Source organism: Aptenodytes patagonicus, chromosome 7 (assembly GCF_965638725.1).
Source record: "Aptenodytes patagonicus chromosome 7, bAptPat1.pri.cur, whole genome shotgun sequence".
Lineage (NCBI taxonomy): Eukaryota > Metazoa > Chordata > Aves > Sphenisciformes > Spheniscidae > Aptenodytes > Aptenodytes patagonicus.
Genome location: NC_134955.1, coordinates 65,122,194 through 65,138,736, shown reverse-complemented (window position 1 = coordinate 65,138,736; position 16,543 = coordinate 65,122,194). Strand labels below are relative to the sequence as shown.

General features: G+C 41.5%; 1 protein-coding gene across 2 annotated transcripts in view; it reads left to right on the top strand.

Annotated features, from left to right (window-relative positions):
• The window catches only part of SYNE2 (spectrin repeat containing nuclear envelope protein 2), a 205,929-nt gene that overhangs the window by 125,201 nt on the left and 64,185 nt on the right, over positions 1–16,543 (top strand). For both annotated transcript variants that reach the window (XM_076345620.1, XM_076345619.1), the window contains exons 68-81: positions 1,624–1,791; positions 2,832–2,957; positions 3,912–4,024; positions 4,684–4,825; positions 5,767–5,898; positions 6,477–6,629; positions 6,887–7,096; positions 8,223–8,324; positions 9,409–9,528; positions 9,698–9,898; positions 11,694–11,867; positions 12,469–12,600; positions 14,522–14,718; positions 15,809–15,941. In XM_076345620.1, the coding sequence (XP_076201735.1) occupies positions 1,624–1,791; positions 2,832–2,957; positions 3,912–4,024; positions 4,684–4,825; positions 5,767–5,898; positions 6,477–6,629; positions 6,887–7,096; positions 8,223–8,324; positions 9,409–9,528; positions 9,698–9,898; positions 11,694–11,867; positions 12,469–12,600; positions 14,522–14,718; positions 15,809–15,941 (2,103 nt within the window). The remainder of the gene's footprint in view (positions 1–1,623; positions 1,792–2,831; positions 2,958–3,911; positions 4,025–4,683; positions 4,826–5,766; positions 5,899–6,476; positions 6,630–6,886; positions 7,097–8,222; positions 8,325–9,408; positions 9,529–9,697; positions 9,899–11,693; positions 11,868–12,468; positions 12,601–14,521; positions 14,719–15,808; positions 15,942–16,543) is intronic.

The following is a 16,543-nucleotide window of genomic DNA, read 5'->3' as shown; positions in this document are numbered from 1 at the left end:
TACCCGGTGTGCAATGAGCCAATCTTACACACAGAGCCAAGATATTTATTTAGCTCATGTTTGTGCAAAGATGGGTGCTAGGTGGTAATTCCACACAGCTAGCACACCACACAAAAGAACTACAGCCTATTTATATTGTTACATGATTAGTAAAAGCCCACCTAAATTCATGGTCATTGGTTAGTTATGTTCAAATTAGCCTCACTTGCTGTGTAAATTAGCATGCGTGCTCTTTGCAGGTGTAGGGGGGCAAGTTTTTCCAGTCTTGAATTGAGTCGGTGGTCACAATCTCCCACTGCAGCCTTTATCTTTCCCCTAGTTACCACAGTTTCTTGCTGACTTCTTGTTTTTTTGGCAATCGTCTAGCCTCTGACGCCTTCTAGGGCAGGCTGTTCCCCTTCTATCAGTCTTCTAGTTCTTCTTCAAGGGCATAGTCATTGTAAGGCATGCATTGTTTATACAAGGTAATCAGGCTAGTGCAATGAAGACTGCAGTCTAAGATAGGTATTAACCCAAACATATGGCTACAGTCTGGTGTACCAGTTTGCTTCAAGGACTGAGTCTACCTAAAGCAACAAAATTCACTCACCATAAAGGAGCCAATAGCAAAATATCCTCATTTTAAATTACTAGGAGACATTTCCAGCTGTTTTGTTGTTGTTGGGTGGGGTTTTTTTAATAGGAACCGAGTCCATACCAAGAATTGCCTCTGGGTTTAGGCTGTGATTCAGCCAAGTGCTCCGGCACTGAACTCTGTGGTAATTAGGATCCTGAATGCACCTATGTAGCTGGCTGTGTCTGGATCCCATTCAGGGTCCGTGTCAGCGTAGGCTTCGACAGGGCAGTTCCAACCAGTAAAAACAAGCAGGCTTAAGGCACCTGTAAGCGCTGCTGAATTCCTGTCAGCTTTTAACAGTTTGGCTCAATGTTAAGACGTGAACTTGGTAGGGGGGAAGGTTTTTCTAACCTAGTCAAGATCTACACAGAAAAATACACATAGCATGAAGCAGAAGCAGTCTCTAGATACAGACGTATGATGTAAAGCAGTTAACTTATTGCACCTGATTACTTTGCAGTTGAGCCATGGTACCTGTCTCCACACTCACCTTAAAAACATGAGTTTAAAGTAATGCAGAGATGCACTTTGATTCACAGCAGCTTGAATCGAAACCCAGATCCCAACAGCTTACAGTGGCCTGGCTGACACATGGTAATATGTTTTGGTAATTCAGCATCATTCCTCCCAAAGGGTGATGTGATCAGTCTGTGCACTGCCTCCTTCTCCCCCACTGGGGTGTGTTGTCGTCTTGGTTGCATCCAAATCGAGTCTTATCATTTCTGCTCTCCTCTTTTATTATGCCATATCTGAGTTAATATAACTTCCTGCAGAGGCTGTTGTTTGAAACAGTTTTAAGACTAACTCTGTATAAAATTCATTTAATTGTTCAGAATAAAAAGAGACTGTATTGGAGAAAATCTAGGGGGTGTGCAGCTATTTCTCTTTTTGCCTGTATGTTTCTATTCTTTTCACATGGGGGAAGTGTGAGCATTGACTTCAGAATGTTATCAGGAAAAGGAGTGTTGTACTTCTAAGAATGAATATTTGACTGCTGTCCCTTCTAGGTGATGTTATCAGAGATTGAACAAAAGGTCCTTTCTCTACTGGAAGATTGTGGAGATAGTGCAGACTACCAACAAGAGACAGAGGCTCTTTCCTTGAAGCTGAAGGAAGTGAAGTGCAATTTGGAAAAAGTCCAGATGATGCTTCAAGACAAATACAGTGAAGAGCAGGTAAAGCATATGAATGCTATGCAGAGTGAGAGTGAGAGAGTCATGGTGCTTTAATGTGCTGTAGTTGCAGAAGAACAGTTAGAGCTCACCTTGTGAAGCAAGGAAGGGAGAAAAGTCGATCAGAAATGTCAGACTTGCTATTATTCTGCTTTACAGTGCTGTATAATTATTTGTAGTTTGCCGCAAGTAGTGGATTTTTAATGAGGCTCTGAACAACATCTTTTCTGCTTTAAGTGCTCAGTGACAGAGGTCAAGATTTTGCGAGGAATACAGGAAAAAGGATAAAAAGTTTTTTTATTTTGGTTTGTTTTTTTAAATACCTTTAAAATGCCATGATGTTTGTCTGTGACATATCACAGCAGAGAGGCCTTTAAGCAGTAACTTTCTCTTGGAAGAATGTGTAAATGGTAAGGGCAGTGACTCTGCCAGCTCTCCTGTGCCACAGCTACACACTCTTTGCTGAGTTTCCCAATGGGTGAGACAGTAATTCCCAGCCTCAGAGCTAATTCCCCCTCCGTTGTGTGAGGGGCCAGAGAAGCCCACCTGATGTGTTTGTGTAAGAGCAGCCACAGTCTCTGGTGCTGGAGGGGCACAGTCTAAAAGGGAGCTTGCATGGCCCATGAGAGAATTAGTGCTGGTAAAGGCTCCTGTTGAAATATCTCTGTGAGCACAGACAGATAGAAAATGCAGGTGCATGAGCAAATTTATAAGCATAAATTGCACATCCCTATAATTTGGTCAAACAATAAGAATGGAGGGTTAGTATCAATTAATTTAACAGAAAAAGCAAAACAAGCCTTGTAACTTGTCAGGGAGAGAAATGTGAGGAATTTAGCAGCAGGTTAGAATGGATCAAACTTTCAGTAAGTGGAACTGGACAGAAATCTTTGCCAAAGTAGCAACTGTGTTTCATACAGTGCTGATTCTATGTATGGTAAGTCTGAGACAGCTCCACTTTTGCCATTTCCCCAAACTGCACCTGCAGGTTCTGCCCTCTTGTCAAGTCTGGAAGCCTTCCCACAATGGGTCTCTCTTTACAGATTGACAACAGGGAGAGGATCAACCCAGAGCCCCTTGAGATCCTACACTCAAACGGCTCCAGCACACCCCAGCTTGCCCTTGCTGAACAGCCGCTCATTTTGCACAATGGTTTCCAGCACCCACAGGTAATTCTCCTACCGTCCAGGAGCCAGGCTGCTCCTCATCCCCTGTGGGTGTGGGGGACAGCTGTGTTTATTACCTGCTGCAGTTTTCACTGTGGGATCAAGTCTATCAAGGGTAGGTTTCAGCCACTCCTCTCCTCCAGGATTCGGGCAGTTTGTCAGGATGGAGAAAGGCCTCACCCCTAAAATCCCATGTCCAATAGGTTTAATACTACAAAGCTGGATGGTACCCTGACACTTGCCTTGTATCATAATGATTCAGATGGCATCACCTATCCCTCCAATCTCCTATCTTTGAAGCAGTGATGTATTATGAAATCTGAATCTATATATTGACATTGCTTTTGAAGATTAATTTGAAGCTAAAGCTTTGTGAACGTTTTCCCATGGGTAACTGACAATGACTTTAAGGTTGTTGTTAACACAATAAAAAAATCCTGTGATGTTCTGTGCTCTGTAAACTACTTCTGTTTTGCTAACTGCAAATTAGCTTTAGCTTTTGCCCTTTTCATGCTGTTAGAAAAGAGTTGGAGAAAATGATCCAGCCTGAGCTGCTTTTCACTTGACTTTTCACTCGACACTCTCTTTTTAACTAATGGAACTCAGCCTCATGTTTGAGCAAATCCCCATTTTCCCTTGCCTTTTTCTCTGTGTAAGGATGGCAGTCCATGGCCTTTAAATTTCTATATGTGTATAGTTTGTTTCTGACTGATGGTTTTTACTTTTAAAACTTTAGCCCAGGCAGAAATATATTCCATGAAAATACACATTTTCAGAAAATGGTTTGTTTGGTAAACTCATGTTACACATAAACTGCATTTTATTCTGATAGATGTATTCTTATTTTCTTTGCTAAATGAATTCATGTAAAATGTGATTGGAAAAGCACAATCATCATTTCAGATTAATACAGTGCACACAACTGATTTTACTGTTCACGCTATTCTCTGTGCACAGGATCTGAAAGTAAAAGCAGCTGAGCAGAAAAGCCTCATTGACTTCATTGAGTCGTGCGTGGAAAAAATGCAGCCACAGTTTGAGGACAGCGTGACACAGAAATTAGAATCAAGGTACAAAATAACAAAATCAGTTACCAAATTCAGTGATGTAAAACTGCCTAAACCTGCTGAAACTTTGCAGTGGCACCATTGGTTCTGTGCAGGGATGTGTGCCTTTAGAAGAAAAATTGCAGAAGCTGGGAGATTTCTGCTATCAACAGTCTAGAGAAATGGAGTCTCATTTATGTGACAGCCTCTTTGATGTTGGGCTGACTCCAATGCTTAGAGTCAGTCTTGATATCAGGCAGGACTGACACCTGCCATAAACTAAAGCAGGCCCATCCAGAGGCAAGTTGGGTATCTCTGTTCACAGCCTTTGCTGTACAAATGCACAGAGATACCCGGCCAGGTTTAAAGGCAGCATCTTTGAAAAGGAGGCATTGGGATCATGCACATTCCAGCACGGAACCAAGACATGCTACAGGACTATGCTCCCCATATTGTCGTTTCAGAGATGGAGGCTGCCAGCAGGCCCCTAGGGTGTTTCACTGGAAGGGAAAAGCCCAAAGGAATGTATCAAAGCTTGGATTAAAGATCATCCATGCACTTGGTTTCACACTGGTTTTGAGGCAGGAGCAATAGAAACTAGTCTTATACAAGAAGTCTTACAAAGCTAGTTTTGCTTATTCTGCTTCAGTATTTGCCATTCTAACAATGTTTTCTCAATACAGCAATGGAGAATCTGATCCAAAGGGCAAGCAGGCTGATGCTACCTTAGCTCCAAAGGACCAAATGGGTAATAAATGGCAATATTTACAACAAGAGCTGTCATCAAAGATGAAATCTCCTCTCTGCCAGCTTGTGGAACCTCAGGTCAGTTTTAAGTTCAGTAAAACACTCTTTCTGCAGGCAGTTGGTTGTGGTAAAGATAGCAATTAGTGTATCTTCCTGCATCATCATATCATGTCTCTTCATCAGATAACTGAAATCTGTGCAAGCGTTCTCCAGAAGAAATTGTTACTGCATACTGTTTTCATGATTGTCTTTTAATTTTACTTTGAGGTAAATAATGTCTCTGAAGTAGTGACTACTAAGCATAGTGTGGGAGCACATAGGTGAATCCTTGTAGTTAACATTCAGACCAGATGTTATCTGCTTAATTCTGTCAAGAGAACTAAGAGAGTTTAACCAGCAAACTCCCAGCTGATTTTCATGGATGTGGATTAAGTCTCAGTTCTTGCAAGTGAGAACATACCTCTGGCTTAAATTTTGTTCTGCCGTTCACCATTGTGTTCTCTCTTTCTCACATATCAAAAGTGGAGTTTGGACTGCAACAAAAGCACGCTATGTATATATTCTGAACAGACTGCAGAATTTTACTGCTTGGACAAAACTATAATTTTTGTTGTTAACAAATTTGGTCACATTAAATTAGAATGACTCGATTCCCTCTTCTCTGAAATTACTGCATTACATGGAAAAATATCAGTCATCCTTTTAGGATGAATGTCAGCTCTTTTTCAGGCAACACTTACACTGCAGTGGGCAGTAGGGCTGCGTTAACACAAACTACAACGTGTAGCCCTTAAAGCTGGGAATCAGAGGCTCCTTTTTCAGTCAACCTCCCATCAGGGCATAGCCTACCCAACTAATTTTTGCCAGTAAAAAGGGAACCCTGCTATCCAGGTGCTTTATATTAATGCCTTGAAACTTTCATTTTAATGCTTTTTGGGAGGAATGTTATCTAGTTGCCCATAGCCCTGTCTTCATTTGAGCTGTTCACCTAATTACAATGTTCTTTTTCCAATTGTTAGATTACAACAAAGATGAACATGCTGCCGCGAGGCACGTTTGCTAGTGCAGGAACCCCAACTGTGGAAGAACTGAAAACTTACACTGTCCAGCTGGGAGACCTAAGCCAAGAAGCAAATGTGGTGCATGCACAGGTAAAAATGGCATGTTCTAGCATTGCAAAAAATACCCAGGATTCTAGACAGAAGACACTGTTTGGGCACTGGGAAACATAGCCAATAATCATATTGTTGCAAATGGCGTTCACTGTAGTGTAGCTTTTGCATCAGGTATGGACTATAATGTAGAAATCAGCTTAGGATTTTGAGAGGAAACATTTCAAGTTTCAGCTATGATACTTTTGTTACCTGAATCCAAAGATTTGCTAGTGTCAGTAAAACTCCTCAAACTGTATAAAGCAAGGAGCCTGTGAATGATTTCAGTAAATCTGCAGTATTGGAGCTGACAAGACAAATTGTGTTGTGCCCGTTCCTGAGATGAGACCTGTAAGACCACAGCCACTCCCAATACATAAAGGGTCATTGTCTCAGCTTTGGCCTTGACAGCTCTGAATATTACATGCATATAATTGTCTTATCCAAGTCCGTCCCTCAGGATTTCATTAATTCCATTTTATTATTAGCTGACTGAACCACCAACCTTATACGAGTGAATAAATCTTAGCCATGCCTTGGGTGAAAGTACTGAAAACTTCTGACTTGCCTTTACCCAGGATAATGTGGCAGAGGAAGTCTCTTCCAATTTGGACAGAAAATTGTTTGAGCTGCTTCTGGCGATCAGCCGATGTTTGAATAACATGGAAGAGATGTTAAACACCTCAGTCCTCTCCACCGAAGAGGCAGCCGTGCAGCAGGCTCTTTATGAGGTAACTGTCCTAAAGCATCCAGGGAAGGAGAAACCCCAATGGACTTCTGTTACAACAGAATATATACGGCCTGATACTTCCTCTCTGTTTTGCTGGTATTATTCAGGAATAACACCACCAAACTATTTGATGTTGCACAGTTTTGGGCCTATTGCTTTTAACAACAATTATCAACTTGAGTCCTGCTGCCTTTTACAGGCAAGAGTTCTTGGACAGAGACCATTTTCACTCATGTTATCTTTCTTTCAACCCTTCAGACTCTTTCTGTCGAGCTGCAAAAACTTCACGCTGATCTGAGTGATAAAAAGGATGATCTTCTAAAGTCTATTAGCTGTGCTGGTGGGAGCACAGATGTGTTCTGCGAGTGCTTTAACAACTTGCAGGCACGGCTGGAACAAACTCAAGCTGCCACTGCTTCAAGGAGCAACTCCATGAAAGCTGGGCTGGATCATAATAGCAATTATCAGGTACTCCACTGCCAAATGCACATCTTGCTTCACAGCATCTGTTAGACTTGTCAGTGTTAATGCATTTGGGTTACAGATGAGCAATCTATAATGGGCTTTCTTTTTTTTGGTACTAAACAAACTTGTCTTGGCCTCTCAAGAAGCAAATTAATTTTGCTGCTTACAGTGCTATTTGCAATGCTGACTGCCGTAGAGGCCTTGATCACAGTAGAAAATTTGCATGCGGAAACGATGGAAGTAACCTGGGATCCCATGCGCGCTGAGCTACAGGCTAAAGCAAGTTTCTGTGTGTAGGGATTAGGCCAAGGAGGGTTTCGTATATTCTTTCTGCTGCTGTGTGGACTCAGGAGAGGCAGGCTTCTTCCCTTTTGGTGCCATGTCTGGCACTGGGCTACTTCTAGCTATATATTGGAGGTTGATTTGACCCTTTGTATTTACTGTTCCTTTAGATTTTGTGTCACAGTAGCAGAAGCCATAGTTTTGCAAATTTGCCTTTTTTTGTTCTTTTTCGGAAAAGCAGATAATGAGAAACTTTTCTATAGATTCTCGTGATGGGCTAAATCTACTAGCTATTGCTGGCAAATATTCAGATCAGGTATTTAGGCTGAAGTAAGGAAAGAAAAGCCTGGTCTTCGAAATACAGTTTCTAATGTCCAGCAAAACTCCAGTGTGCTCATCATCTGCAAGTCAGCCTAGCTCTTTACTGCTGAATAATAAAACAGTTCCTTTGAAGAACACTGGGATGTTGTCTCCAAACAGTAGCAGGACTAGTCCTGCAGTGTTTACTTATGCATAATCCATGGAGCTCCATCAGTTGCCAGTAATGGGCTCATTTTCTCATTTTCAGAAGAGAAGAATTTGTTTCTCTTAAGTTTCACAGATTTTTATGGTCATAGAGGATCATTGTGACAGAGTAATCTGCTTTCTTACACTACACAGACTACAGAATTTCCCTCTCTAAATTACTGCTTTAAGCCCATAATGCACATGCTTTATTTTGTTTTTTTAAAGAGGAAAAAAGTGCTTTTGCCGTAAGAGGTAACCATTTTGTTTGCTGTGTAATTTTGTCTGGTCATTACTATATTCCTGATACGTGATATACTTCTGATGTTTGTTTCTTTTGCAGAATGAAACCAGGCTGCTCTATGATCAGTTAACTGAGAAAAAAGCTGCACTGCAACAATGCTTGAATGCAATACGTGGACATAATGTTTCTGAACAGCTTCAGGTAATTTCATGAGAAGGAAAGGAGAGGAACAATTCTCAGCACTAGCTATTATTTCCAGTTTTCTGCAATCTATTAAGTTTCATATTTTCTAAAGTTTGAGTCTCACTTAGGTTTTAAGAATGGGGGAAGGAGAGAGTTCAGTATTCGCCACCCCTTTTTATTTTTTTACTACACCCCAATCCGTAGTCAGACCTAATTCCAGTCCTTTTAGTAGTTGGAGTGGAGGAACCAGTCTTTCCACAACCTGTCAGAGCAAATACACCCCACACTACGGCAGGGAAGAAAAAGAGCTACACAAAGTACAGCACTTCACACGTTATGCCTTTTTATATGCAAAACTAGCTTTTCTTTGTGGGAGTAGGACTCCGGTATTTATATCTACTCATTCAGCATTTATGAGCACTTTATTGTATGGCATTTGACCAATTAAGCTATTTTCTTCGACCTTCATAGGGATTAGCAGAGAATTAAAAATGAACAGACTGCATATCCTCCCCAGAATGGTCATCGGCCATCTACCTACTTGTTGGTGAAGCAAAGAGGGTGTCCTGAAACTTTTTTGTTACAGGCTTATAACCTTGTTTACAGGCAAAATTTTCTGCCAGGCTGAAAGCTATGTTCAGAACTGCTGAATCCCCTAGCAGGGACTGCTGCCTCAGATATATTCTGTCAAGTAACCACTCTTGGACAAGGAATGCCAGAAGTACATAGCTTCCCTTCCTTCAGAGAGAACCTGTCTCAATCCATCCCTGACTGAGTCTTTCTACTTCATAAGAAAAAATGGTATTTTCTGAGTCCATGATTCCCTTTAATGGCTGCTCTTGAATTAGTAGGCTGAAATCCATGTTGAATGTTGGACTGAGACACAAGACCTGAATTCCCTTCCTGGCTGTGCCGTGTGAACCCAGTAAGCTGTGTCATGAACAGTCTTGTCTATTTAGCTTATAAGCTCGTTGGATCTTGGGGTCTCATTGTGAACTTACACAGTACTAGCACAGCCCCTGGATCTGCTGCACTACTAGTGATAATAGAACATTTAATGGAACACAACTCTTCCTAATAGCTTATTCTGTCCTTAATTCAGAAAACTGATGCCTGTGCTTTGGAGCTGCAAAACTTCGAAAACCAAGTAGCAAAATTGAGAGGCCATGGGGAAAGATTTCAGTTACCTATCACCTTAATCCAGGAAGCTTATAAATTAGAGGTAAGAGCACAGTACAGTTTCCACTTGCTCAGCAAGGTTTGATTCTTCTAAGCAAGGTATTTTTGGCATCAAAAGGCTGATGGTTATTTTGCATTCTGGGAATGTATGTGTGGGTTTGTAGGATTCATTTCTGTCCTTCATGAATCACTAAACTGTGTTTACGTTGTAGGATGTTTTGGATGACATGTGGGGGATTCTGAAAGCAAAGTATGTGGAACTGAACTCTCCTTCCATCAGTGAGAGCCAATATGAGGACTTACTTCATGGATTTGCAGAGCTGGTAGCTATTGGACAGGAGAAGATTGCACAGGATCCAAAGCAGCTAACGAAAAGCAGAGCAGCTCTACAGTCTCACCTGGAAAATCACAAGGTATAAGATGTTTATCACAGCACTGCTCATATCAGCATAGCAGGAGCACTGTCTTCTGTGACTGGTTTCTCTCCAGTGTTATGGAGAAGAATAACTAGCTCATAGCATAGGGGAGGGACTGAAGTACGTGCAGAAAACAAAGTAAAGTTTTTCAGTAGACCAAAATAGGACCCACTAAAACATGAAAGAGAGGTTGTTATTACAGCTGCAGTTTTGGTGATAAATTAAGATCAGGATTTCAGTTTTGTCAGTCTAATACTACTTTGGCTACCTCAGAACTTATTGATATGTGAGGAAAACACATCCTTCTAATTACTGGTAATAAATCAGTAGTGAGATTCCTGAAGTTGCTGTCTGGCAATTGGGGGTTGAGCCTTTGCTTTCAGCATTCTGTGCCGTTGTGATCTGATGGAGGAAACTTACCCATAACAGCTCCTCTTCTGAAGGGAGGATAGTTTAGATCCTCCCGTTGGCAGCCCAGTTTCCCCTGTACCCAGCTGCTACATGCTTGATGGGAGATGGCTGAGAATGCACCTGCATCCTCACTGTCCTGCCACTTGGCAAGAAGCCCTGGCCAATGCTAGTCACTCAAAGATGTCTCTGTCATGTCAACGCTTTGATTTAACTGCTCCACATAGCTCAAACTCCCTTAAGAATTGCTTCAGGCTGCCAAGCACTGCAAACCACTACTCCAGAGTCACAGGGATTATGTTTGTCACTCGCAAATTGCCCTTAGCAAAGCAAAATGTTAGGAATTTATTTACAAAGGAAAACAAATAATGTATCTGCATTCCAAATATACATACATTGATTTACAAAAGCAAAATAAAACTGCTGTTTTCCCTGCCCTGGTTATCAAGACTTATCAGGATGCTCACGTAGCCTATGCCTGGGGTATGGTCCTTAAGTGAATTTCTTGTACTAGTTATTAGTTCTTAGTGAAGATCTTGATTGAAGAGTGTGATCTTAAACCCTCAAAGCTTTTTTGTGGGGGAAAGTGTTCTGTTAAGATTCAGATGTTTCCCAAGAGCTCAGCTGAGCCGTAACTAAATCAAACTGTTACCCAGTTATCCCAAAGGATTATTGTGCCCTACCTACTATTTAGGTCTTAGAACTGCTAATACCCTTGGTGCTTGGAGTCACCTCCCATCCAGGTGAAACAAACTGGATAATGGCTGTCTGGTGATAGCTACCTCATGCTAAACTATGGATTTATTTATAGTTAAACTCTTCCTTCCATCATCTTCGTACAACATCTTTGTATTTCACAGGAACTGAAGGTATAAATGTAGATCTTTTTCTTTAGAAATGTATAAATGAAAATAGTGTATGCAACTCATCTGCACCAGGGGGGGTTTAGACTGGACATTAGGAAGCATTTCTTTACCAAGAGGGTGGTCAAACACTGGAACAGGCTTCCTCGAGAGGTGGCCGATGCCCCAAGCCTGTCAGTGTTTAAGAGGCATTTGGACAATGCCCTTAATAACATGCTTTAACTTTTGGTCAGTCCTGAAGTGGTCAGGCAGTTGGACTAGATGATTGTTGTAGGTCCCTTCCAACTGAAAATATTCTATTCTATTCTATTCTAATCACTGGTTCTTGACTAACTGTAAAATGATCAGTAACTGCACATCCTGGGGTAATGCAGAATTTGGGTAGAAGGCTCCTGACTCTAGCTATGAGAGACCCTGAAACTGGCTACTCTTCTCAGTGAGTCTTCTCTGTCTTCTTCATACTCCTGCTGTGGGTGTGTGATTTCTCTTAAAGAGCAAGCTTTAACTTGGGTTTTTTTCAGGACTTCTTCCACAACCTCATGACCCACATGGCTTTCATGCAAGCATTTTCCAAGAAAGTGACTCCCTCCATCCTACAAAAGAGAGAAGCATTCTGGAGAGAGCTGGTGAATGAAGTCAAGTTGCTGGAGCAGAAGGCCTGCCAGTATGGTATACACTTAGAGAGCCTGTTAAAGGTAATGAGTCAAAAGAAACCCAGAATAAAAGCTGGAGGGAAGAAGGAGAAGAGTTGTGTCTAGGGGAACCCTTTCCACACCAGTGATTCTTTGGCTAGTAGTTGTCCTTCCCTGTCTCCATTGGACAGCAACAATCTATTACTTGTTCTGTGTGTGTCAGTAAACTGGCTTTTTTCCTCAGAAATCTCTGAAAGTGGTTTTGAAACATTTCAACCTATTACTCTGACATTGGTGGGACTTCATGACTTCTTGCAGTGATTTTTTTGAGTGCCTGGACTGATAGGAGAGCCATTTAAGGCACAAAAATACCAGCAGCACTTTAAAATAAAACCTAAACATTGATCTGAAAACACCCCTAGAGAACAAAAAAATAAGTATACTACTTTAAAATAAGAAACCTTGAAGATATTAGAGAATGAATTAATTAATTCATCTGTGGTGAAATCATGTCACACTTCAATATTTCCATATTATTCACCTATTGTCATGTTCTGTTTCATTAAAGTAAGAGCTGTTGATGCTAGAATAAGCATTAAGGCCTCAGTCTGGTGTAGCAAAAATGCAGATGTGTGCTATGTTAATGATGCAATGTATTTTTTAGGAGTGGATGGAATTTGATGATGAATGCCTAGTTTTCAATAAGGAGTTAGAGGCACTTGCCTCTACATTGCCTTCTGTGAATTTGGTTGAAGAAACAGAAGAAAGATTAATGGAAAGGATTGCACTTCTACAGGTATTTATGTGTCTGTCTCTCTGACTGGTTTTCTTTGTGGACCTGTAGAGCTTTGTGTCCTTGTCTGTGTGTGGATGCAAGCTGAAAACTTACTTTTAAAAGTAGAAAATTGGGCTGCTAATTTCAGCCAGGGGCTATAAGTTCTTTTAAGTGGGAGTAATGACTATAGCTACTTTTGAACTTGGTCTTCAAATGCAAATATTTGGGAGAAGATAGCGTGCAGGCTACATGGATCCCAAGGACAGCAGGGAGCCTTAGGGTGAACACAGAGCCACTTCTCTGTAATTCAGGAAAGATTCATGCCATGATGTAAAACCTATGGAAGAGGAGAATCAACCCAGTGCCTTCAAATATCTGAACCCCTGGTTGCAATAGAAGGTCTACAGGTTTACCAGCTCCTTTTAAAATCCTGAGAATTCAAAAAAAGATGTCCTGATTTCTATCATAACAAAGATAGAATGGCATATAGGCTCCTGGTTTGTTCCCAGCTGCATCTCCGATGACAGAGCTATACCTTTATTTAGAACCTCAATTCCAGTTGGAAACATTTTATCTATGTTTTAAACACATTGGAATATAAGGATATGAAAGCAGCCTTTATGGTTGTTTTATAAAATTAAGAAGAAATAGTGTCCAATAAACTTAGTGATCTATCTTCAGAGAGTGCTCTGGATTCCTCACAAGTTTGACCTTTCTCAGTCTTCAGAGGACCCACTCTATTAGAAATTTTTGAATTAATGAGTCTTTGGGTCTATATTGAGTCCAGTTTGATATTTAGATTCATAGACTATTAAGGCAAAAAGGACTACTGTGATTTAATCTAGTTGACTGCATAAAAGAGATCATTGGACTTTCCCAGAAAATTCTGAGCTACAGTAAAGCTTTTGAAATAAATCAACAGTAGATATTTACAATCACAGTGGCCCTATGGTGCTTTTGATGCCTGTCGCACTGAGGCAGGAGGCGTGCAATATTTGCATAGCCATTGATTGCAAAGTTGCCTGGTTCGCTTTGGTTTTTAAGTTCTTAACTAGCTTTTCACTCTTAAGTCTTTATTTGTCTTTAAAGACATCAGAAACAAAGTAGTAAGGCTTTAGAAGATGCTTTTGGGGGGAGTCCCAACACTGGAGCTTCACAGTTTCAAGGACAGAGCAGAATAAAATTCTCTGGGGCTTAATTCCTGTGAGACAAATATCCCTATTAATAATATTGTACAAGCCCCTTCTGCCTGGAGAGAAGTGAGATACTTGCACATCACACAATTGCTATTTTTTGCCTTCTCCCTAGGACTGATCTGCTTCCTTTTTTTTTTTCTTTTTTTTCCCTTTTCTCATTTTGACCTACCAGTGAAGTGTAGCAATGGTAAAATGATGCTTTGTTTTTATTCAGCTGCTAAGCAAACCAGACCACTCCTACGTCTTTTACTTAATGTCTTCACTGTTCACTCATCATTCTTCCCTGCCACCATTATTCAATAATTGTCCCAACAGCTTCCTTCAAAACACTGGTAACATTTTTTTAAATAGGATAGAGCCAGAAGGCCCTCTAAGAACAGGAGGGCAATAGCTTTCTGCTGGGGACAGTCATATGTTTGGACAATGCAGCCAGATCTGGTAGAGAGTGTTTGTCCATTGTTTGAGATTTACATGTGTCAAAAAAGCCCATGAAATCATAACACAGTCATTCTGATAGTGTATGACACTATATTGAGATCTGTCTTGATCTATCCAGAGGAAACAAAAAAAAAAAACCTGTGTCCCTTTTGCATGTAATGAAGTACAGATTCCTTCCGTTTGAAAAATAAAATACATGACAGAGGAAATGTGAGATTAAGAAGCTAGAACAAATGATATGTGTTTTTCTAGCTGTGTTTTCAGTTTTTAAAATATTATTGTTTTGCAAACTTCCCATATTGTGATAGCAAATCAAAAGCAGTGTTGATGAAAAGCATGCCAGGCTGTACCAGATGGTGAAAGAAGGGAAGAAATTGCTGACTGCTGTGAGCTGTCCAGAAATAAGAAGCCAGATTGGGAAGCTGGAAGAGCAGTGGTTGTCTTTAACCAAAAAAGTTGGCCATGAACTACACCGACTTCAGACGTTACTCAAACTCTTGGTCAGGTGGGTATAACTCAGAAAGCAATTGGAGATGTGAGCTAGAAATTGGTTTCTGACCTTCTATAGATGTATTTTCTGAATACATCTGACAGTGAATTAATAAATAACATAGGTCCTTTAACTTAAAAATGAGGGGGAAAAAAAAAAGCAGTGGTGATCAGAAAAGTGGCTCTTTATTACACAGCTGATTTTCTCTCACTGCGTAGACAAGTGCTTCACTTCCTGCTTGTTTTTGTAGGAAAAATAGTTTGATTGCTGCCATTGCAAAGTCAGTGCATTTAGGTGAGAGTTAGCTGCATCGTGCTGCAGTTTGTACATTGGAAGTGTTAACAGAAGGTCTGATCATGCTGCCCTAAGCGTTTTGGCCTGCTACGAATGCAAGCTAGCCTTGATTCCCATGCAAAGGCATAATGCCCCTGTCTGTGCACGTACACTATCCACCTTACAAACATTCAAGACCTGGCTGAAATGCTGTCTCAACTTGTGTTTTGAAGCTCTACAAAGGGGAAGGACCCAAGCATGCTCAATGCTTTCACATGGTCCAAGCCAACTGTCAATGCGGTCCTGGCAGTCAGGTGGAGACAGTTCGGGGCTCTACAGCCCAGTCCACCAGCTGGTGTACCAAGCTCAGCTCTCCCTGCACCCGGTCTGTGTGCTCTGAGCTCAGGCTGGCTGGACCTATAGTGTGGACAGAGCATGCCGGTGTTTGTTGGTATTTACCCCTGCTGTGTATTCTGCACTGTATCTTGCAGTGTGCACAATCTCCTCTGGTAGTTTTGACCTCCAATAAAGCTCTTCTCACCCATGTAAGCTTGTCCTAGCAACTGCTGGGTGGATACAGAAAGAGGATATTTTCAGGGAGAGCAGACCAGCTGAAAAGAGCTGATAGGAACAGTCTCGTGTACTTCCAGCAGAACTGCTGTGTTGCACATCAATCCATGCTGTAGCCATGCTTCTGCAGGGTTATGTAGCAGGACAGGTGTCAGAATAGCACATGCCTCCTCACAGAGAGGAAGACAACTTGGAGGGTGAGAAATGTATCCTAGACTCAGCTAGGAGATGTATGTTTGTGTGTTTTGTTTTCTCCTTGTAGCTACAATAGAGACTCGGAGGAATTAATGAAATGGCTGGATTCTGCACAGCAGAGAATGAAATTTTGGAAGGAGCAGTCTCTCAACGTGTCACAAGATCTTCCCACCATCAGGGATAACATCAACAGCTTGTTTGTAAGTCAGTTCTCCTGCTAGGTTTAGATAAAACATCATGACTTCCAGAGAAAATGGCCCTTTTGAGTGATTTTTGTATTTGCCATGACCCAGAAGCTGCCCACAGAATATGGCACTGAATGGCTTTGTGCCCCAAAGCCAACCCATTATCTGTGTGGGGAGCCATGAGGGTGGGAGGCCACCAGAGACCTTCCTTCAGATTGCGAGGCCAGCCAGAATGCATAAATCAGAATGGAATCCTCTCCTAATGAGCTCCCAGCTGCAACACATCACAGCCCAGCCAGGAACTCTTATGCACCTACAGTGTAACAGCATGGTTTCTGTCTTGCTCCTGATGCCAAATACCAGATACAACAGTTCAGCCAAGCTGATGGGCCACTTACCATCTGAACCTGGAGCGTGGGCTCAGGGAGCAGGGGTGAAGACAGTGGGGCTGTGAAGATGGTGAGCCAAAGTCAGGGAAGAGAAACATGCTGAATTGCGTTTCATGTCTTTGCCTGCCCCCTGGTTCTGTGCTTCCCTTGTATAACTAACCAGGAGGTTCAGCCCCAGCGTGAGGCCTGACAGAGGGAGTCTTGCACAGTGGGAAAGCAAAGCATCGT